We start from the raw sequence: 24,985 nt of genomic DNA on the forward strand, positions 1-24,985 counted from the left end.
AAAGGGCTATTAATTAGTTGATTCGTTAAATCAGGTGTGCTGGGAGCTGACAGAGCACTGAAATATGCAGGGCAGTGGTCGAGAACTACTGTTCTACAGAACGTATTATGAATGATGTCTCATACTGAACCATTTAAAAGTTTAGGCAGAAATAAATGTACTGCTTATTAATTTCTTTTTCGTCTTAGAAACGCTTACTGGCTGCCTGTATAAATTTGGAATAGACGTCGTATGTGATGACAGGGATGGGCAGATCCCTCAGATAGAGTTTCAATGCTCCTGTGATGGTGTTGATGTCTGGATAAGCATTAGCACTGATATCAGCCTTCTCACCATCTGTCAAGGAAAATCACGATGAAGTGTTTGTTTCACTAAAGCAACTTAAAAAACAACTTAAAAAGGCGACATTTCGCCTACCCACCTCTGTCAAAGGCCAGCCTTACATCTTCTATATGTTCTGTGAAACCGGACACTCTGTACAGCCCTTCGGACATCAGTCCTTAACAAAAAAAAAATATTCCTACAGTAAATCCAGTTTTAATTGAGATAATGCAAGGTTTAATTGGGAAATAAGACATTACAACAAAGTTCTATTCAATTTACAAGACTACTTTGAAGCAAATTATACTCAATGATACTGTATATTCATTATGGTATTATAGTATCTGTAAGTGAAAACAAAACAAAAGTATGACTCAATATCTTAGCATCTTGCAGGGCGAGTTAAGCTCTAACTTGTTCTCTGAATAAAAGGCTTGGACGTCAGTACCTCTAAGCTCGATTTCTCTGATGCACATGTCCAAGACCATAGGCCGGGGTGTATTGTGAGCTTTAACCAGCGTGGTGAGGTCACAGCTAAAAACTTTCTTGATGCGCCGCAGGTCTGGCTGGCAGTCGCTGGGCACCAGCTTTGAGCATTGTTTATGCACATTCAGTCCACAATCTACAAAGGGTCAGAGGTCAAAAGGTCATGGGGTCATGAGACCATCACCACAGTGTCTGCAAACAAGCAGTCTCCAGTGAATGATAGTAGGAGACTAAATATAGGGGTGTGTGTGGTTGTTTTGCTTGTTGAGGACAAGTAGCAGTGTGTCTATAGTGCACATATACTATAAATAACCTTACTAATGGTAAAATTGTAAATGCTGTCCAAATGCTTGTGTTTGCATGGGACTTATGTTTATCCACATTTTATGCATGTCCATGGCTTGGTGTGATTTGGCTAAGTGATCCTGTACTTGTAAATGAGTGTGTATACTGTGTGAAATACAAGAACAGTCTATCTGTATGCGTGTGTGTCTTTCTTTTCCATTAGATCATCGATCATGGACATCCTCTTGGGGGCATAAAGAACAGAAGAGGAAAGAGGTAAAAAAAGATTTGTCTCTTTTCCAATTTGATGCTGAGTTCATTAAAGTTGTGCGCCTCAGCATGTCTGATGACAAGAAGTCTCGCCTGCGGCTCAGGCACCAACAAGAGCAGCTCTTGTGTAAAGATAAAAGTCAAAGTTATAGTGGAAAACCTCTGAAAATCGCTCATTGTATCAAAACCTGTATTTAAGCCTTGTGACTAGATGTATTTGAGAACAGATTGGTTTATGGTTATGTCATACTAACACGAACTGCTACGAGAGCAACATACGGAATTAAATAGCTCATAATGGTCATATACAGTATGAAATATAACACAAATTACATATACACCAATCAAACATTATGACCACCTGTCTAATACTGAGCAGGTCCCTTCTTTTGCCACCAGAACAGTACTGATGTGTGTTATGACATCTATCCATTGCATTGAATTAACCATTTCACCAAATTGAGCTACAGTATACTCTTTTATTGGCACAGACTACAGCCTTCACCCCTAACATGCACCAGTGAGCCTTGGCCACCCATGACCCTATCGCCAGTTCAACAGTTTTCTTTCTTTGGACAGCTTTTGCTTGGTTCTGACAACTGCAGACTGGGAACATCTCACAAGAGCTACAGATTTGGAGTTGCTCTAACCCAGTCGTCTAGCATCAAAATTTGGCTGTGTTAAGTTTTTAAAGGATCATGTGGCAGTTGAAGAAAAAAACAACCCACGGGATTTTTTATGTATTTTTTTCAATGTGTGGGATTTTTATTTATGCGTGTGAAAGGGTGTTATGTTGGTATCATATACAGAAAGAAAATTATCTGACAGTTGTGACCTTGTGGGGACAAATGGCTGCTTCCCATAAGGATCTTGTTTTAAAGCAGATTTAAATTAAAAATAAAAAGGTCGTTCTAGTAAATGATGTTAATGGTGGCTTTAGTAGTAGGTGTAGCAGAGCATTAATTGCCCATGGAATGTTCTTACATGAATAGACTACCGTTTACGTCTGTGGATTGCAGGTCGCTACAGTTTTTGTTGTGAATTGATACAAGTCAGTTTCTTCCAATTTACGACACATGGGTGTGTTGCTCCCACGCCTGTCTTCCACACACCGTGTAAATGCACTATAAATAGTTCCATGTAAACCGTAGGAGAAACTGGTCTTAACCAGGTGTCATTTAAGAATGTGATACGGCCACATTGCAATGCCATGGTTACACAATTTGGATTTTGCATGTGACATGCCTACTGTCTCCGCTCCGGGCTAAGTCAGTGGACACATGTATACAAGTGACAAGCTGCCATAGTTAACATAGCAACACTTAATTACATTATTCAGAGTTTACTGTTCTTTTTTTTTTTGCCCAACAATTTAATATGAATGATGCGTCTGTGCTTGACAGGTAGAGCTGATCTGGTTTTTAAAAGGTGGAGCTTTTCATTTGTACAGTATGGTATGTGGCATTACCTGAGCAGCGTACACCCTGGGCAATGAGACCCCACATAAAGTTGGCACAGTATTCACACCAGTGTGGGCCTCTGAAGGTGTGTACCTGTGCAAAGGAAGGGGGGAAAAAGATGCAATTACACACATTTGCATTATTGGAGCAGGATGCCTCCTTTTGTACGAACCTTTTAAATGCCTTAAACAAGACATGACTATTTATTAAATAAATGTTCATTAGTTTGTTTATTCATTTTCAGTAAGTGCTTTATCCGTGTGGATGTGGAAGGAATGCACTCTTGGATAGATCGGCAGTCCAGTACAAGGGACCATACAATCACACACTTATTCAGACTTCGGGCAATTTAACAAGGACAATAAACCTCAGAGTCACAGAGTAAACCTACATGGACATGAAAAGCTCGCTTTTGCACAATTGTGTTTCCGGTAGTCACTTGGATTTAATTATATTGATGGAAATTAAAGCACTTCTGCATGTTCCATCTGTTTTAAATATTAAAAATAGTCTTTTTTAATAGGTGACACTAGAAAGTATTACCAATACACTATAAATTAAGTATCATTACAGCAGTACATCTAGTGCCTTTATGACTAACCTTAATGATTATGCTTCTCTCCTCACTTATTGTGAAATGAAACACAATGTACGTACTATATATGGTAGTGTCAAGAATAGCACATGATAACCCATGCCTGCCTTTCTCATTTGCTAGTAGGCAACATCACATGAGTGGGTTTACAAATGTAGGTGCTGCTACATTTTATGGTTTAAATTTACAACAAATTAGAAACATTTTAGCAGAATATAACCTCTCCCTCCTCTCCATAAAATGAGGTTAATAGTGAATGCACTATCCACTGACGGACAAGTGTTATTGAGCTGAGAAATCAATGTCTACTCATCCACATATTACATGACATGGGAATTCACTGATCATGGTCGTAAAGTATACATTAAAAAAATGTTAGTAGCATAAACCAGTACAGCCAGGCTTTTGCTTACCTTAAAATTATGGACCTTCTCGTAGTTGCATTGCTTCTCGGATGCGTCCTTCAGAGCCCCACGTCTGCCCAGTGGTGAGTTGGAGATCTGTGGACAAGCCAAGAACTTTAATGGCTTCAAGAACAGTGTGTCTTTAACCCCAAGCCTCAGTCCAAGAGCTAGAGCCAGCAACTCCTGCCGCTTCTGCTCCTGTCTCTTAGCTCGAAGAGGAGCCAGGTCACTTCCTGTTGGCTTCCACTGAGCCTGCATCTCCTCTGGAGGAGAAGATGTAGAGCTGGACAAAGTGGTAGTGAGAATATGCCTGTTTTGGGACTAAGGGCCGACTGAGCTGGAGGAACTCCATGGTGAGGATTGAGAAAGAAAGAAGGAGGAGGTCTGCCTGGGGGGCTGGAGTGTGCCTAACACAATAGAAGGCTTTCAGTGCTGCCAAAGAAGGGCAAAGGCAGAGGGAGGAGAAAGAGTAGGAAGGCTAGGGAAGAGGAGTGGGGGGGGGGGGGGGGTAGAAGAGCTTAGTATGGCTGAATACTGTAGCTCTCAATTGTTGGATGAACTGAATTTAGACTGTAGGGAATGTCTGTTCAATCACTTTGTTTCTGACCACGTGTATCCTTTCTGACTCCCTCATCTACTGGTCGTTCTTCTACTGTCATTTCTTAGAGCAAAGGAAACAACAAGCCACACTTTCATCCTACAGCCATTTACTAGAAATACTCCAAAAATGATCTGTGTCAGAAAGTAATAGTGCTGAGAATTTCTTTTCTTCTCGCTGTGACAGTCCACTCTTGCTTATCATTCTCCACTCACTCATGCCCAGCCAAACCAGATGACTGGACCTGATAATCGCATTACACTTCTCTTCACCACGTAATCTGCTAGTTCTTAAAATCCGACCCCAGCTCTGAGGCCAGTAACAAAGAACACAGCAGACTCCATTCACTGTCATTCATTTTACTGTTCAGTCATCATTTAAAAACAAACAATTTGTGTAAAAATGAGACAGAAAACAAAGGTCATGATTCTTAGCTGGTAATAAAGGGCACAGTTCTCACAACATAATGCAGTTATCATAAACAAAATGATTCGCTGTTGAATTTATGGAAAATACACCATCAGTATCGAGATGCGTAAGAGCTCTTAATAGCTTCTTAAAAAGAAAAAACGAGCAGATATACATTTTAGGGTATGTGTTGTTCTGGATTATGGAAATAATATTCCAGGGGGTTTCCTGTTATTACAAAGCTGCACATCATGCTACAATGAAAGGGATTAGCTGTCCGCTGGCTTTAATATTCACTCTTTTGCAAACATGAAATATGCTCAGGCAGCAGCACATGTTTCACTTTCAAATAAAGATTTAAAGGGCACTAAAAAAGTGCAGGAAACTGTTCAAAATGACAACACAGTGATTCTTACCAAAGATAAACAGAAAGGCCAACAATGTTCAAAGGGGACACAGGTGTAAATAAATAGCTTAAGATAGGCAGATTTTTAGCATAGCACTGTTCGGTCACAAAGGTGGCTGCAGAGTTTACTGCTGCTGACCTTCCTGGTCTGGCCTAAAAGAGCTGTAGCCTGGGGGGCAGAACAGGTGGCACCACCTACACTGCCGAGCTGTGAATCAGCATACCAGGGTAAACACAACTTATATGCCAGAGCTGTGTGACACGATCCAAGCACAGGCGAGTCATACAGTGAGTATAGAAAAGAATCACCCTCTTTAAAATAATTACATTTTGGTGATTTGCGGTCTGAAATAAAGACAGGCACAGTTTTTTGTTTAATCCAGCTGTATTTACCCAGTGCAACTTTTAACATCCAAGTGCAAGATATAACACCAACATGTGAGAATAATTTAATTTTAGTCTCGTCTGACAACCTGCATTTTCACAAAGCTCAGTCGCGACTGCATTAGGCCTTTCTTGACCTTCCCATACAAGGCACATTTGTGGAGAATTTGTGATATTGTTGTCAAATGTACACAATAACCACGCTTTGTCATTAATTCCTGCAACTGCTTTGCTTCAGAGTTCCTGTAGGCCTTTTAGTACCCTCTCTGACCAGTTTCCTCCTGGCTCTTTATTCAGTTTAGCGTTATGTCCATATATATAGATAGATAGATATTGTACCAAATACCTTCCATTTCCTAATTATAGATTTCAGTGTGCCTCTAGAGAATGATTTTTTTAATTTATTTTTTGTATCTATTTCCTTGTGCCTGTACACAACTTTATCCTGGAGATCTTTCCACAGTTTCCTCCAGCTGCACTACCAGGGACTGAAATGCTTTAGCTTCTCTTGCTGAGGTAATCAAAATGACCGCAGCTGATCACAGTTCATAATTAAATGGCTTTGTGTGCCATTGAGAAGGAGATTGGCTTCACCTGATTTTTAGCAGGGGGTGATCTTTTTCCAGATTAGTGATTCTGGTTTTTATTTCTTGCTATTTTTTCTGACATGTTGGGGTTTGTAAAATATCTTTTACTTGGATGTTAGAAGTTGCACTGAGTAAATACAGTACAACTGGATCAAACAATAACTGTGTCTGTCTTCTTTTCAGCCCATAAAGCAACAAAATGTGATTGTGACCTGGGACAATCTTTCATATGATGATTTTATCATTTTCTACTACATACTGTATACTTTACAATTTTCTCTTTCACTTTTGCATGTAAATTTCTCTTTCGCATGTGGGCATTTGGTTAAAATCTGTCTTTTATGGATTAGCATTTAATAAGTTGCCTCAAAAACGAACGAGTTTAGGTTTCTAGTTACTAACTTGTATACCATTGATACCCTTAAACTATATTTCAAACACAAAGCAAGCTATTAAAAAAAACCTTTTTTTCAACACCTGACCTTGCAGAAACCTTGACCCAGTTTGGAACAATTCCAAAATCAAACTGGTTTATCTGCTGGTTGCAATAATAATTCTGTGTAAATCCTACAAACATTTGAACATCTCTTGTTGAGATATCAAACTAACAAGAATCGCAGACTGACAGACAGATAAACGGACGTCTCAAGAACATTAAGTGCTCAAAACCCACCCAAAAAGTAGACTTCTCTACAGTGTCAGCAACAATGCATGTGAATCACATGATCTGTTAGACTTCTCTATAGAACAAAAAACCTCAAAGCACTACGTTTATTACAATAAAAAAACATACTTAGCTGGCAATACATTATATCAATTTAAACATATTCAGTCAGACTGATGTTTTTTTACACTCACATTTTAGGTAAAGTTTATAATAAATGATAGTTTTGATGAAATCCAGAACATTTATGGTTTTATGATTAAGTAGGATGTCAAAGTATATACAGTAAATAGAAAATAAACAATTTGGTCCGAAAGACATCTTTTTTTGGTTGCTTGTCAGAATATCGTTGCAACAGCTTCTGACGCATTTCCCAGACCACTACACATAATCCAAAGGATCACAACAGAGTAAAAAAGTTGTGTAAGTATAAAGTATGCACAGCTGACCTAGATTCACACCGACTCTGACACATGCCACAGTGTAGGTGTGTACAATAAAAAAAAACTTCCATTCAACACATGGAATGTCTGCATTCTGTACATGCTGTACAATAATAATAAATTTTACATAATAATAATAATAATAATAATAATAATAATAATAATAACAATAATAATAATAATAATAAAATCTACATAATAAAATGCAGGGGACAGTGAATGCTTGGTCATTTGTACACAGTTCACAGTTTAAAAAATAGTGTAAATCAGCCATAACATGAACACATTAACATTGATTATTTATTATACACCAGCAAACTGGTAACAAAATCATATATGCCCATAGGAAGCAAAAGATAGCTCGTCAAGTCCAATCCCACAAAAGAGCCAATGAAGCACTACTTGCCCAAAAGAGTCAAGGCTGGCCACAAAAGAAAGGTGTAAATTTACAGTGTAATTCGTTGTAGGCAAGTTACAATGACACACAACTTATTCTCTCCTTTTCTCCCTCAGCCACTCAGGTTTCCACCCAGATCTTAGCATGTCTGCCAGACATCTCATCCTGGATAAGCTCAGTCTCAGTAAAACAGGCCGAACTACTGGACAACAATCAGATCACTTCTTCAGCCACTGCCTGAAATTTTGGGGTAACTCCGGACAATCAAATGTATTTTTCCCCAGACATAGCTAACCTTACTCGTTCTTGTCGATTTCTTTTTTACAACATCAGAAGAATTCGCCCATTTCTTTCTTCACAGGTTACTCAGTTCCTTGTTATTTCAAGGATGGACTACTCCAACTCACTCCTGCAGGTCTGTCTCTGTCCACCACTCAGCTGATCCAGAATGCAGCTGCATGTCTCGTTTTTTGTTGTTTCTCCCACCCCACCCCACTTCTTCACTCTCTGCACTGGCTTCTTGTACTGTAGCTGCCCGTATCAAATTCAAGACCCTGATGCTTGCCTACAAAGCTAAAAACGGCCCAGCACCCATTTACCTCACTGTAATAACTTCTCACACCGCACCACATTCTTTTCGATCCTCCAGCACTGCTCGCCTGGTCCCACCATCTCTCAGAGATTGAGAAAGATATGCATCTGGATTTTTTTCTGTTCTGGCAATTACAGTAGGTGGTGGAATGAATTTCCTTCAGATGTCTATAGAGCAGAGTCTTTGGCAATTTTTAAAAAACAACTTGAGTCATACACTGGGGCAAAAAAGTATTTAGTCAGCCAACAATTGTACAAGTTCTCCCACCTAAAAAGATGAGAGAGGCCTGTAATTTTCATCATAGGTATACCTCAACTATGAGATACAAAATAAAAATAAAAAAATCCAGAAAATTGTAGGATTTGTAAGAATTTATTTTCAAATTATGGTGGAAAATAAGTATTTGGTCATAACAAAATTTCATCTCAATACTTTGTTCTATACCCTTTGTTGGCAATGACAGAGGTCAAACGTTTTCTGTAAGTCTTCACAAGGTTTTCACACACTGTTGCTGGTATTTTGGTCCATTCCTCCATGCAGATCTCCTCTGGAGCAGTGATGTTTTGGGGCTGTCGCTGGGCAACATGGACTTTCAACTCCCTCCGAAGATTTTTTATGAGGTTGGGATCTGGAGACTGGCTAGGCCACTCCAGGACCTTGAAATGCTTTTTACGAAGCCACTCCTTTGTTGCCCAGGTGGTGTGTTTGGGATCATTGTCATGCTGAAAAACCCAGCCACGTTTCATCTTCAATGCCGTTGCTGATGGAAGGTGGTTTTTACTCAAAATCTCACGTTATGCCTCCGAGTGGTAACGTGCTCGCCCTATCATCCGAAGATTGCTGGTTCGAACCTCCGAGTGATGCTGTAACCTCTCACACCCAAAGGCCTAGAGAGAGCTGATTGGCCGAGGTCTCTTAGAGGGGTGGGATGAGAGGTACTCGCCCTCCCGATTGAATCGTAGCAGAAGCTTAATGTGGGAACACCCTAGTGACTGGGAGGAATTGGACACCACTAAGTTAGGGAGAAAAATCCAAAAAAATAAATAAAAAACTCACGATACATGGCCCCATTCTTTCTTTTACATGGATCAGTCATCCTGAGCCCTTTGCAGAAAAACAGTCCCAAAGCATGATGTTTCCACCCCCATGCTTCACAGTAGGTATGGTGTTCTTTAGATGCAACTCAGCATTCTTTCTCCTCCAAATAAGAAGTTCTATTTTGGTTTCATCTGACCATATAACATTCTCCCAATCCTCTTCTGGATCATCCAAATGCTCTCTAGCAAACTTCAGGGCCTGGAAATGTACTGGCTAAAGCAGGGGGACTGCAGAATTTAAGTCCCTGGAGACGCAGTGTGTTACTGATGGTAGCCTTTGTTACTTTGGTCCCAGCTCTCTCCGGGTCATTCATTAGGTCTCTCCATGTGGTTTTGGGATTTATGCTTACAGTTCTTTTTGACCCCACAGGATGAGATCTCGGGTGGGGCCTCAGATCAAGGGGGATTATTAATGGTCTTGTATATTTTCCATTTTCTAATAATTGCTCCCACAGTTGATTTCTTCACACCAAGCTGCTTACCTATTGCAGATTCAGTCTTCCCACCCTGGTGCAGGTCTACAGTTTTGTTTCTGGTGCCCTTCGTCAGCTCTTTGGTCTTGGCCATAGTGGACTTTGGGGTGTAACTGTTTGAGTTGTGGACAGATGTCTTTTACAGTATACTGATAACAGATGCCATTAATACAGGTAACGAGTGGAGCACAGAGGAGCCTCTTAATGAAGAAGTTAAAGGTCTGTGAGAGACAGAAATCTTGCTTTTTTGTAGGTGACCAAATACTTATTTTCCACCATAGTTTGCAAAAAAATTCTTTAAAAATCCTACAATGTGATTTTCGGGATTTTTTTCTTCTTATTTTGTCTCATGGTTAAGGTACACCAATGATAAAAATTACAAGCCTCTCTAATTTTTTTAAGTGGGAGAACTTGCACAATTGGTGGCTGACTAAATACTTTTTTTGCCCCACTGTATCTGTATCTTCAGTACTTGGGTTAATCTTCCCTGCCCCCCAAAAAACCTTTCTAACTGTGTTAGACTGCTGGTACATAGTTAGGTGACCTAGTAACCCAGTGTAAGAATCTATCCAATGACGGAAACTTAAGCACATTTAGTGTTATGGATAAGAGCGTCTGTCAAATGACTAAATGTAAATGTAAATGTTACAATACGATGCTACAGTATATATTTCATTCGACCTCTATGCTGATGACACTGTGACCCTTAATGAATATATGGCAACAAAAACTGATGTTTATTCTCTTTGGCACAAAGCTACTACCAAGAACACTACTATAATTTAATAAGCTTTATGACATGGGGCAATTTGTTGACCCTAACAACACATTTTTATAAAAATAAACTCACGTCACCCTGTTTTAGCCTCCCTCAATTGGCTCCTGGTCCAGTCTAAGATGCATTTCAAGATTCTTTTATTTGTACTTAAAAAATTACCAAAGATGGCTTAAATCGAATGGTTATGACTATAACCTCTGTTCCCTGAAGGAGAGGAACGAGGTACAACACATATAGTATGGGATATCACGCCCTCTCGTGTCCTGGCTGAAGCCACCTTTATTCACGCCGTAAAGGCAGGCAAACCTGTGGTGACGTAGGTGTAGCCCCGCCTACACCTATAAACCATCGTCGCCACGGTTGACCCTCAGTTCGATAGCCGCTCTTCGCCGAGCGTAACTATGAGGCGGGGCAGCAATGTGTTGTACCTCGTTCCTCTCCTTCAGGGAACAGAGGTTATAGTCATAACCATTCGTTCCCTTTCAGTCGATTCACTCGGTACAACACATATAGTATGGGACATATATTCACGCCCCGCCGAGTATCTATCAAAGTTAGTCACAAGAACCCTGACAGCTACTCTACTGCATTATGGACCCCGCAGAGAGGACACAATGAGCCACCGAGGGGGCCGTTATATCAAGTCGGTAGAACCGGACAAAAGTGTGTGGTGAGGACCAACTGGCTGCCGCGCAAATCTCGCCCACAGACATTCCTTTGAACAGAGCCCATGATGTTGCCATAGCTCTCGTTGAATGTGCTTTCACACCCAGAGGCAATGGGACACTCTTGCTACTATAAGCTAGTGTAATAGCCTCCACAATCCAATGGGAAAGCCGCTGTTTAGACAGCGCTTTACCCTTTACTGGACTGGCAAAGCAGATAAACAGTTGATCACATAAGCGCATATCTACTGTACGGTCCATGTACACTCGTAGTGCACGTACGGGGCACAAATTATGCAATTTTCTCTGCTCATCAGAAGCAAAAGGAGGAGGAAAAAAGCTATAAAGGTCAAAGACCATAGAGCTATAATCAGTGGAGACGACCTTCGGTACATAGGCCGCGTTCGGCCGTAGAGTAACCTTTAACCCATTAGCAGCAAACTGCGTACAGGATGGATGCACGGATAAAGCGTGGAGATCGCCCACTCGTTTAGCAGATGCTAAAGCAAGAAGAAGTGCCGTCTTATATGAAAGAATTTTCATATCTATAGACTCAACTGGCTCAAAAGGAGGACCACAGAGGGCCTCAAGCACTAACAATAAATCCCAGGACGGAACACTGGACCTCGTAGTGGGTCGCAGACGTCGCACTCCCTTTAAAAACCGTACTGCCAGCGGATGAGCCCCTGGTGACACTCCGTCAAAACCAACATGACAGGCTGATATAGCCGCCAAGTACACTTTAATAGTAGAGAAGGAAAGGCCTTTCTCTAATAGTTCTTGTAGAAAAGACAAAATCTCCACCATGGAGCACTGAAATGGAAGAACATTATGTTCTTGACACCATTGCTCAAATGCTCGCCACTTGTAAGCATATAAACCTCTAGTAGACGAGGCCCGAGCACTTTGGATTGTCTCAATCACATTCGGGGGAAGCCCTTTTGCTAACAAATTGGACCTTTCAACAGGTAAGCGTGCAAGTTCCACAGCTCGGGACGCGGGTGCACTACCTCTCCCCCTGCCTGAGACAGAAGGTCCCTGAGGAGAGGAAGTTTCCATGGTTCTGCTGCTAGCAGGCTGACTATCTCTGCGTACCACAACTTCGCCGGCCAATGAGGTGCCACCAGGATTAGTGACAGGCCCTGCTGACGTACCCTCTCTGTGACAGGCAGAATCAGTTCTACCGGAGGGAAAGCATACAATAGAGCTGGGGGCCATGAGTGTGCCAGCGCATCGATCCCCAGTGGGGCATTGCGATCCGTTATGGAGAAGAATAGTGGGCAGTGAGCATTTTCTTTGGATGCAAAAAGATCCACTGCTGCCCTGCCGAAGCGCTCCCAGATCTGAGCTACCACCCATGGGTGTAATCTCCATTCCCTCACAAGCGGGCCCCCTCTGGATAGAAGGTCCGCCCCCAAATTCAGGTGCCCTGGAATGTGAGTGGCCCTGAGTGACAGAAGATGAACACTGGACCATAGCAATAGAGAATGAGAGAGTTTCAGCAGGGGAAGTGAACGAGTCCCCCCTTGTCTGTTTATATACGACACCACTGTTGTATTGTCTGTCCTGATTAGAACATGATGGCCTGTTAAAGCCAGACGAAAATGACTCAGGGCTAAGAACACTGCTAACAGCTCCAAATAGTTGATGTGAAGCCTGCGTTGTTTCTGTGACCACGCCCCCCTGATCGCGGAGCCGTCGCACAGAGCGCCCCAGCCGCTGAGGGAGGCATCTGTTGACACCACTTTGCGAAACGATACCCTGCCTATCGGAGAGCCCTGACGTAATAGCCTGGGTTCCCTCCAGGGCAGAAGGGCTGACATGCATGACGGTGTCACCGTCAGCCTCCTGTTGAGGTGGCGCGCCGCACATAGGCGGTGAGAGCGCACCCAGCGCTGAAACGCACGCATGTTCAACAGCCCGAGAGGCACCACAGTGATCATAGACGCCATCATTCCCATTAGTTGTAAAAACACTCGGAAACGAAGTTTGTGTTGCAACTGAAACAGAGCAAGGCAGCGCTGAAACGCGGCTATTCTGTGCTCTGAGAGACGTGCTCGGCTGGTAACGGAGCATATCTCCAGACCCAGGAATGAACACTGTTGACTCGGAATCAGTGAGCTTTTCTGCATATTTACTGAGAACCCTAAAGTCTGAATGTGAGACAGAACTAGTGCTGTCTGTTTCTCTGCCTGCTCGCTTGAGCTCGCTATCAGTGCCCAGTCGTCTAAATAGGCTAATATGCGAATGCCTTTCTCCCGAAGAGGAGACAGCGCCGCCTCGGCGCACTTCGTGAACGTTCGGGGAGCTAGTGACAGGCCGAACGGCAGCACTAGGTACTCGTAGGCCACGCCCTCGAATGCAAACCTCAGAAACTTTCTGTGGCGCGGAAAGATCGCTATATGAAAATAAGCATCTGTGAGATCGATCGTAGTGAACCAATCTCCCGGGCCTATTGCATTTAGCAGTTGCCTCAGAGTAAGCATTTTGAACTTGTACGTTCTTAGAAACGTGTTCAATATTCTCAGATCCAAAATAGGACGCAGTCCTCCCCCCCTCTTCGGAACGACAAAATACCGGCTGTACCAACCTGAGTTCGCTTCCGAAGGAGGCACCACTTGAATCGCCCTTTTGCTCAGAAGAGAATTTATCTCTTCCCGAAGCACCGCTGCGGCGTCGTCCGACACCTCGGTGTTGATTATGGAAGAGAAGCGCGGTGGCTTTACGCGAAACTGCAGTCGGTATCCCATAGCGACTGTGTTTTGCACCCATGTCGAGACTGCGCATGCGCGCCACTCGAGAACGTGGGACGCCAACCGGCCCGCATTGGTTTCTGAAAGGGGTCTGCTGCCCCCTGGCGTTTCGCCAGAGTGCAGCCTCATCGATGGCACTGGGCTTTTTTGTTTTGCAACATTGTAAACAGGAAAATTCTTTATTGGTTTCAATAATGTAACATTCACATGATTTACAAAATGCACCATTTTTGGGGCAATCACACTGCAAACATCGAGGGTACTTGCTGTAAGTCCCTGAGAACTTTTTAACACGCCCCAACTGGGGTTCATAACTCGAACATAAACACTTGTGTGTGAGGGGGGGGGATTGTGCTTGGGAGACTGTGTTAGGGAAGTGCAGCGCCGTTTGGGACTGATTTCCTGAACATAACGTAGCGGCCTCTTGGGCGGCATTGAGAGAGGAGAAGCAGTGTCTCCCTGCTGCCAGAGCTCCTCTCTCTTTAAAATCTGAGCTAGGAGGAGTGAGGATTCTTCCTCCTAGTCGCTGAATCCTTTCGGACGCCTGGTGGGGGGCCCATACCCCAGGCCGACTGCCGTGGGTTTTGCCTGGGAGGCTGTTGTTTCACCGGTCGAGAGCTCGAGCTAGCTGCCGGCGGTGGTCTCTTATGAGGTGGTCGCGGAGTGGTCATACTTCGAGCCTGTTTGGGCTTCACCTCTCGTCGCGGAATAATGTCTCGCAACGCTTCGGCCTGTTTCCTTCTGAAGTCAAACTTTGCCTGAATGGCATCGAGTGACTGGCCGAACAAACCCTCAGCAGACAGCGGTTCGTCCAAGTAGACAGCCCTGTCTCTATCAGGAATGTCAGAGAGCGTGAGCCATAAATGCCTCTGTGCTACTACTGCGCTCGCCATCCCTCTTCCGAGGGAAAGAGCCGCACAACGAGACATGCGCAAAATGTAGTCTGTCGCTGTCCTGACCTCGTTAAGCAGCGCACAGAACGGGCTCTCCTGAGGCACCAGTGAGCCGAGCTCTGCCAAACACATTGCCTGATATGTTTGAAGCAGCGTAGCGGAATTGAGCGCACGAGCAGTGCCCGCTTGAGCGCGATAAATCTTCTCCAGCTGGGCAGAGGAGAATCTACAATGTTTAGACGGAAGGAGAGTAGGTCCAGACACTCCATGATTGTGCGAGGGTGCCAAATAAGCAGCCAAAGATGGCTCCATTGGCGGTGGGCTAACTAGTCCTGCCTTCTCAGCTCCGTCTAATTCCAAATATTGTCCGTAACCGGGCACTGATACACGGGTCGACAGCGGCTTGCTCCATGACGACGTTAATTCGCCGACAAAGTCGGGAAACATGGGCAAGCAGTTCTTAACTGTTGTCGGTTCAGGAGGAAGAAAAAATCCCGCGAACCTTGACGGTTTTTGAGCCGGCTGCGGGGAGGGCCACTCCACCTCCAGCTTCTCAGCCGCTCGGCGGTAGAGAGCAAAAAATGAAGTGTCGTCCCGAGCGGTTAACGCAGTAGCAGCGGAGCTCTGAGCAGGCGGCACAATTTCATGCTCGTCCTCCGACAAGCCATGTATCTCTAGGCCGATGTCGAGCACGTCATCGTCCTCGAAAGCATGCTGCTCGGTGCCTGGCTGCTGGCCAGCGCTGTAGGAGAGCCCACGGTCCTCCGAACCCTCGAGATACTCCATCTGGTCCGCCCAGCTAGGTGCGGGGACTTCTGACGGAAATTCCTCGTCAGCAGACACAGGCGAAGCTGGGACTGCTGATTCGGAAAGGAGGGGGTCCTGCTGAGCGACTGTATTTCTCCCCAGGGTCCTTTCCACGAACGTGACCCGTCTTTCCAGCGTTGAACGCCGGAGCTGGCGACAAAGCTCACATGACTCTGGCTCAGCTAGAGCTCTCCTAGCATGGAGAATCCCCAGACAGACGGGGCACGCTTCGTGCTGGTCCTTCTCGTGCAAGGAGAAGCCGCACTCCTGAGGACAGGGGCGAACAGCGGACCTCTTCTTAGCTACATTAGCTTGCATGCTCATCTTAGCTAGCGCTGTTAGCACAGCTAAACAGAAGCCAACTAACTGAGATGTTGCTAATGTTCTGACTGTCAGGAAACTTAAAAGTCAGCGCCCCGCGGGTAGACGACTCACCAAAATGAGGCTGTTGTCGCTAACGCCAACAAGAGCAGTTAAGCTGATTTTAAGCGCAGTCTTTCAACGTAAAACGTAGAGTTTACTAGCAGCACCTAGAAAACTCTACGGAAAAGGTGTTCACAGCGAGGTGAAGAGCGTAAGAACTGAGGGTCAACCGTGGCGACGATGGTTTATAGGTGTAGGCGGGGCTACACCTACGTCACCACAGGTTTGCCTGCCTTTACGGCGTGAATAAAGGTGGCTTCAGCCAGGACACGAGAGGGCGTGATATCCCATACTATATGTGTTGTACCGAGTGAATCGACTGAAAGGGAACTCTTAATATCCATACTGGTTAGGATTGCAATAGACTAGATGTCATTCCATCACAAGGCATGACTCAGTAAATACTACATCTAAAGTGACCTTAAATTCAAATGTCTAGGTAAGTAGAGGGAGCTAAGTAGACAGTAAAGAATTATTAGACATGTTTTCCATGAGAAAGCCAGGACCTCCCAGAGACATAGAGCTTCCTATAAGAATTAGCTTAAAACATATATTTGTTTATGAATATACTGTATAGTGATAGAGTGCGATGATGCGCGATCCCTCCTCCCTGCTGCGATAGTTAATACTTTTCTAAAGGATCCAGCCAATGGTTTTCCCCAAATTCCCTTTTTTTCTGATTCAGGACCGGTAGCCTTATTGCCCTGAATTTGCACGCTTCACCACAAAACTCTTCGAAATGTTTGTCCGTGTCTCCCAATTGCAATGAAATGACTTTTAGCTGACTTGTGTTGTGGGTACGATTGTAAAACGAGACAGGCCATGTCAAAGGGCTCTAAAAACCCTAATAAAAATCATATTGATCAAAAAGAATTCACCCCTGCACAAAGGACAATAAAATGAGGGCAAAAATAATTATAATGGGTTTGTAGAGTGGACACACGCGGTAAAAATAATTTTGGACCACTTTGAAAAAACTAATATCATACACTCTACAATTCTTTAAATACACACATTAAACCTGACATTCCACAGCATTCTACAGTTCCTCTGATATACGTAAAAGTAACACAGGAGTGCTGTTGGCTTTGCAGTTTATATTGGATACATTCTTCGTGTCTTTGTGTCTGTAAGTTACGCATGCAAGGTAGTGTGCATTCAGTGGATCAGGTCACGCCCTTACGACTCACACGCTCCCTGGAATCACAGACAGCGTACAGACTCATACAGACTCATATATGTGTAACCGTATGGACTAAAAATTACACATTTGCTCGGAAAAAACAGCGTGCCCTACTTTACAATTCTGCCATGACTTGTATGTAGTTTAAATTACAATTTGCAGATCACATTTTTAAATAATAAATATGCTTATTTGGCTTTTTGTTTTGTTTTGTAGCAAAAAGAAAAACAATTAAAACATTCTCTGTATTCCCCCCTCTGCCTCTGCTCGAATGCTCTAGACCTGTCATACTCTGTTTGTTTACATGTGCACAAACAAAACTAAATTAAATTCTGGTTACCAGAAAATTAAGGACATAGAAAGGAGAATACAATTGCTTGATATTAATTCAACTTCTCCCAGCAAAAGGCCTATTAATTTTTCTAATTTTTAATCCATACTCCACATGATAACCTTCTCCACATGATGAAAATGAATCCATTAAATCTAACTTTTTACCTAATGTTAAACTAGCATTTCTACTAAAGTTTCTAAAGCACAACAGATGACTATATAAAAAAACATCATTACTGATAAAATGAGTTTATAAATTGCTGCTTTATTTGAAATTTACCTTGAACATGGGGAACGTTAATATAATTTATGCTTAGCCGTGCATCATTGAACAGAAATACTAAAAATCAATATATTTGTAATTATTAAATTGTAGTATCTGTCTCTGCCCAAACTAAAATTCTGTAAATCTGTGCAAATCTTTTGAATTTATAATTCAAAATCTGCATCATAAAAGAAAAAAACAAAAACAAAAAAGCTTTTCTGAATTTCATCAAGAGATCTTTTGGAGGTCCTGACCTATTTGTGGAAAAGGCACCATCTGAGCAAACACATTATTCCTCAAATGGCTGGTCATGGAATGTAAATGACATCTTTCGGACACCTTGTAGACATAAAATATTTCTTTGGACAGGCACACACAATCACACACTCATTTACACCCATCATTACCTATCCATGTTTTTAAGGGGTGGGAAGAAACTGGAGAACGCAGAGGAAACTCACACAGACAGGAATCAGTGGAAAAAGAATTTAAGAGATGAGATGAGAGATGAAAAGACAGGAGATTTTCGTGTAAATTGGCTTTAAGGAAGAAAAAGTAGAAGCATTGCACTTTCTGTCCGTGGGCACACAGCTTCTTGTCTCTTAATGAACGCTGATAGAAGAAGTGGCAGTGAGGGACAAAGAGGACTGATCCCTTTTCAGAGATTACTCCATTCCCTCTAGTCACGATACAGAGACTAAACACAGCAGCTGAGTATATGAGAAAAACCAGGGCATTGTGGGATAAAATAAAAATACACAAGTGTACAAAAGTGTTTCTATGTGGAGCAATAGAGATACAGAAAATAGGCACAGCACAAACAATATACAGTAATACCAGTGTAGCTTAGAAATGCATGTTGCCTTTTAAACGCTGTCATTGCCTTAAAATCAGAAAACATAAAATCAGAGCATCTTTACATGCATGGGTCTGTAGCAGTAAAATAGTAAAATACCCAAATATATCATACATCTACTATACAGGCTGTCACTATAAATAATAATTCATAGATTTAAGAATGTTTAAACTGATAGTTCATATAATACTGTATATGTTAAATAAACTGTGACAGGCTACATTAAAACGAGAACCCTAAGTTTTGTGAAATCCTTAATTCCTCAGTGCAGGTAATTAAGCAGTCTCTCAGAAATGCAAAGGGCTTCAATAACTTAATTGCATCCAGTTTTCAACTTGGAGAGATAAATTAGCCGTGCAATTTAAAGGCCAGAATAAGGATAAGCATGTGAGGTTCCCTAAAAGAAGAACATGTGCCCTGACAGAAAGTCAATGAGGCAATAAAAGATTGTACAAGTAAGTGGAGCCACAAAATTAACTGCTAAATTGGCACCACAGTTACATTGATAGACAGTGTAATCAACATACATTGATTGGCTATCAAAATTGACGTTGGCTATCAAGCTGCCAAATGCTTAATGCTTATAGCAGAGAATAAACTAGAGAAAAATAGATTCAGTTACATGTCGTGATACTTTTGTGGGTCAAATGACTTTGAGTGACTCTGATGACACATTCATTTATTTTTTATATGTACTTCATTTTTTTTTTATAGATTTTTTAAAATATATATATATTTATATATGTTTACATTTGAGATGGTAAAATGTTGTAGTTTTCCTATAATCCTACAGGTAGTAAAACTATTCACACATTGGCAGACATTCCGTGTGGTTGGAGCAACCATACTGTATTTGCTACATTTGGTTTAAATTGTAATAAATAAAAAAAATATATATATGATATTTATAAAATTGTGATACCCATAGAGTCACAATACAGATTGGAACATAAGACATAGTTATAATAATAATATAGCAGTGAAGGACCCCTGGTATTACAGTTTACCCCATAGCATAAACTGTATATAAAAATGTATTGTCCAAGTTCTTTAATCTATCATTTAGTTCTTATTTAATCACCTAGTTGGCATAACTAACTACAGTATTATCTATTATAGCCAGCTGCCTAAAATACATGTGGGTTGTCCCTGAAAAGTAATCACTTTAGGGTTTAGGACCATGAAGGACATGCTAATTCTTTAAAACTGGGCAATGTTGCCACATGCTTTCTAGTCCTTATTTTTCGTTCACATATAGTAACATTTGTGTTCATGCTGACCTCTGGTGCATGGAATCACTATCGCACTCAGTATAATCCAATGGAAACTGCTCATGATCAGCTATAAAAGATCTTTTGAACTAAATGTCAGGATCAAGACTTATTAGATACAGATTTTAAAACATAATGTGTTGTTTTTTTGTCATAAATAATTGTATTCAAATTACTATGGTGATATAATTTTTCTTAAATTGTAAAATTCATATTCAAGCCACTAAATCCACTTGTGGTTATAATGAAAATGTGCTGATGCAACTAATTACCCCACCATTTACGTCCTAACCATGTTCCGATAGTACAGAAAAGCCATATGTTATCATACCGTTTACAGGTATATTTAATTATACACTAAAGAGAGATTTATGAGTAATTATGAGTTAATTATATTAATGGATTTCCTTAATATTGCCTCATGATTTTCCCCAGGTAAACTGCTGACCAATTATGATCAATGACTATATATTAAAAGACAAAATTCAACATACTTTTAGTTTAATAAACCTGAAAAAGTTTTTCCACATTAACACTCAGCACTGTAGTCAAACTTACAATTAAACAGATATCTAGTATATATGTATTGTATAAGGCATACATACACTCACCTAAAGAATTATTAGGAACACCATACTAATACGGTGTTTGACCACCTTTTCACCACATCCCAAAGATGCTCTATTGGGTTGAGATCTGGTGATTGTGGGGGCCATTTTAGTACAGTGAACTCATTGTCATGTTCAATGAAACCAATTTGAAATGATTCGAGCTTTGTGACATGGTGCATTATCCTGCTGGAAGTAGCCATCAGAGGATGGGTACATGGTGGTCATAAAGGAATGGACATGGTCAGAAACAATGCTCAGGTAGCCCGTGGCGTTTAAACGCTGCCCAATTGGCACTAAGAGGCCAAGAAAACATCTCCCACAACATTACACCACCAGCAGCCTGCACAGTGGTAACAAAGCATGATGGATCCATGTTCTCATTCTGTTGACGCCAAATTCTGACTCTACCATTTGAACGTCTCAACAGAAATCGAGACTCATCAGACCAGGCAACAGTCTTCAACTGTCTAATTTTGGTGAGCTTGTGCAAATTGTAACCTCTTTTTCCTATTTGTAGTGGAGATGAGTGGTACTTGGTGGGGTTTTCTGCTGTTGTAGCCCATCCGCCTCAAGGTTGTGCGTGTTGTGGCTTTACAAATGCTTTGCTGCATAACTCTGTTGTAACGAGTGGTTATTTCAGTCAAAGTTGCTCTTCTATCAGCTTGAATCAGTCGGCCCATTCTCCTCTGACCTCTAGTATCAACAAGGCATTTTCGCCCACAGGACTGCCGCATACTGGATGTTTTTACCTTTTCACACCATTCTTTGTAAACCCTAGAAATGGTTGTGTGTGAAAATCCCAGTAACTGAGCAGATTGTGAAATACTCAGACCGGCCTGTCTGGCACCAACAACCATGCCACGCTCAAAATTGCTTAAATCATCTTTCTTTCCCATTCTGTCATTCAGTTTGGAATTCAGGAGATTGTCTTGACCAGGACCACACCCCTAAATGCATTGAAGCAACTGCCATGTGATTGGTTGATTAGAAAATTGCATTAATGAGAAATTGAACAGGCGTTCCTAATAATCCTTTAGGTGAGTGTATAGTATACCGTTATATAGTAGCTATCACCACTGATTCATTAAACTACATGTTCTAAAGTTACAATCAGAGCACTTGCATTTGGATATAATTGCTTTTCTTTAGGGTTTTTCATTCAAAGGATCCAGGGCATAGGAGAAATGTTTTATTCATCAGGCTTAGGGAAATGCTCCAGAGCTGTGCATATGCTGTGTTCAGAGATTAAAGTGGTAAGTAAACAGCAAAAACTCACTGATTATACATGGCCTTGCCGCAATTCAGAAGAGAAGAATTTCATTTGAATTTCTCATCTCTCATAGCCAGAGGATGCAAAAAAACTGCATTGTACTACTGCAAAAAATGTCCAGTTTAGCTGCAGCACTGTTACACAAAATCAACAAGAAATCCACTTTTGTAGGAGCACCTGTACACCTGCACTAATCACGTGACAGCAGTGCAATGTACTGCAAAAAATCATTCAAATGCAGATTTAGGCTTCATTAATGTTCACATCAAATATAAGAAAGAGGAAAAATGTGATCTCAGTGACTGTGTGATTATTATTGTGGTACTATAGAAGGGCTACACTTATGATGGTCTTTAGTCTCATGTGTTTATACAAAATAGAGCCATTGGAACACTGATCATGGGCATCCATGGCTCACCCATGCCCACGTGGCATAAAGGCCAGACCGTTTGGTCTGATCCCACAGAAAACCATTGCCGTATAAAGCGACAAAAAAAAAAAAAGCCGGCCATGACAGAAAGGTATCAGAACATTCAGTTTACCACAGCCCGTGGCACAAGGGGCTCAGCAGGCAAAGAGTTTACGGTTGTTGACCCAGCCCCTAAATTCCCCAGATCTCAATCCAACCAAGCATCCATGGAATGTGCCAGACAAACAAATCCGCACCACGGAGACTCTACCCTACAGCAACCAAAGAAACCTGAAACCTAGATATTTTCAATGTTAATACTGTAGTTTTTAATTGATTGCTGATCGGTGTATTTTCCCCATTCTGATATTTGATAAACTGTCAACATGAACTGAAACTCTTAAGCCGGTAATTGCAAAAGTGTGTCCATTGAGCTGCAGCCACATGATTGGTAAGTATGCAAGTTTCTATTAAAACGGCTGGCAAGCAAACATGCGAGACCAAATACTCACATGTAGCTGACATTTTAGAACCTGAAGTACAATTACAATTCTGTCCTACTTTTCAAATGAGAAGTGAGTGAGCTGGCGTTGTTGATGCCTTTGATGTCTACTGGTGACGTGCTTCTCCGGGAGAGTTGTGCTTTATTCTGGAGTAGCCAATTATGCACAGGAAGAGTGTGTCACAGCAATGCTCTCAATAGAGCAAATCGAATGCAGACTAGTTTCTCTTTCTCTCTCTCTCAATAAAACATCACTGGAAAAATAAGTCATAAATCATGCAATATTCAAATATAAGCAACGAAATAACAAACAACCCACAATGTCCTAAATGAGTACTAAAGATAGCTCTAATAAATAGTGTATTAATGTCACTCCAAGCACTGACTGCAATGATTACACCTATCAGTATACAGCAAATAGGTCAATAATTCTTAGGGTCTTCTAAACATATGTCAGAAGTTGCCAACTACAGCTCCCATGGTCCTTGGGCAGCAACCCTATTACATGACCTGGTGTTAAGCTGCTTTTTCTGCTCAAAGTCAACTGATAAGGAAGAAAGAGTAAAAAAAATTTTACAGAAAACTGTAAAAATTGTTGCTTAAATTAATTAATTTAAGGAAAACTAAGCATGTATTAGGAGATTAAAAGCTTCAAGTATTATGAAAAATTTTGCTATATTATCCTACTGGAAAACTTACTTTTTCACCGAGGCAAGACACTTTTTAGCACAAATACCATGTTTTGCTTGTTTGCAATTAAAAGTTAGAATTTAACTCATATTATAAAGCCAGTTGCAGAAGAAGATTTAACTTTGGAACTCATTATGATTAAGTTCTCTTCTTTAAAACTCAGCACTTTGCTTCTGTCATGTTGTTTTTTTTCTTGCCCCCTAATGGCCACTGGAAGGAAACAGTCACCAAATCAATGAGCAACAAAGCGTCAAGAAATCTGTCATTCATTAGGAAAGTAAACTCAGCATTCGTTGAGAACAGTTTTCGTTGAGAAAAGTGTCATTTGGGAAATAATTTAATACAAGAAAATCAGGTGCTGTAACTTATGTAAATTTGCATGTGCACAACCGTATATTGACTCAAGAGCCTAACAAGTCAAAAATTTGACCAATATGAAGAATGGTGTAAACTGTTAAGGTGAACTTTTGCATATACCATATTATTATTTTTTATAATAATAAAAATATGTAAAATAAATAAATAAATAAATAAATAAAAGTAAATGCTTGTAAAGTATCTAATAATATATTCATACAGAAAACTGTGCATGACTGATTTTTGACAGATTCTCTTCACACTCATCTGTCAACAAATCTGTCGGAAATTCTGAACTTTGAGAGATGGAAGAGAGACTGGCATATTTGCTACCATTATCTTCCATCAGAGCTGCTCAGAAAAAACAAGAATATCCTGCCTTCTGGGAAACTCTATCACACGCTTTAATGTAATTAATCAAGCCCTTTTAAACATAAAAGTTTGTTCTCTTGCAACATGACAGCATCCACAGAAAGTCCAATTATGACAACTAAAAACTACATTAGTAACCATATAGTTATCAGTTTAGAACAGAAACTTTATCTGGGAAGAAACTGTATTGAGATGGTGCTGTAGAGAACTACATACTCCCAGTACTATGCAGGAGTATCAATATAAATGTCATTTAATGTCTTATATTGGAATGCAAATGGTGCCAATATTTCTGGACTGTACAGCTCACCTTGTCATCCTGTTGGAAGGTGACTTTCTTGGGCTCGGACCGAGTTCGGCTCAGGCGCTGGGTCATCTTGTCTCGCAGTAATGCCGTATAGCCCACATGCTGGTAGATGGGGTTGGTGGTCATCTTGGCAATGTACTCAGCTGCTTTGGTCTCGATGTAGAGAGTTATGAGGCCGTCTGTGACCAGGTCATGCACCGACTCAAACCGCTTCTCACCCACAAAGTGCTTGCCATCATAGAACAGCCTGTAGTTTAGAGTCTGGCTTCCAAATCTAAAAGTCAGAGTGAAAGAAAAGGGGTGGATAAACTTTTGAAGAAGGAAAATGTTTTTTTTTTTCAGTGTTTATCCAATTATTGTGTAGTATAAT

At 41.4% G+C, this 24,985-nt stretch overlaps 1 protein-coding gene across 1 annotated transcript in view; it reads right to left on the reverse strand.

Annotated features, from left to right (window-relative positions):
* Positions 1-24,985, reverse strand: part of chn2 (chimerin 2) — a 56,342-nt gene that overhangs the window by 2,453 nt on the left and 28,904 nt on the right. Inside the window, exons 6-11 of the mRNA XM_053494638.1 lie at positions 24,619-24,889; positions 3,831-3,917; positions 2,831-2,915; positions 770-943; positions 422-499; positions 199-336 (exon numbers count right to left, since the gene is read on the reverse strand). Coding sequence (XP_053350613.1) covers positions 199-336; positions 422-499; positions 770-943; positions 2,831-2,915; positions 3,831-3,917; positions 24,619-24,889 — 833 coding nt within the window. The remainder of the gene's footprint in view (positions 1-198; positions 337-421; positions 500-769; positions 944-2,830; positions 2,916-3,830; positions 3,918-24,618; positions 24,890-24,985) is intronic.

This window comes from Clarias gariepinus, chromosome 4 (assembly GCF_024256425.1).
Source record: "Clarias gariepinus isolate MV-2021 ecotype Netherlands chromosome 4, CGAR_prim_01v2, whole genome shotgun sequence".
In the NCBI taxonomy this organism is placed as follows: Eukaryota; Metazoa; Chordata; class Actinopteri; order Siluriformes; family Clariidae; genus Clarias; species Clarias gariepinus.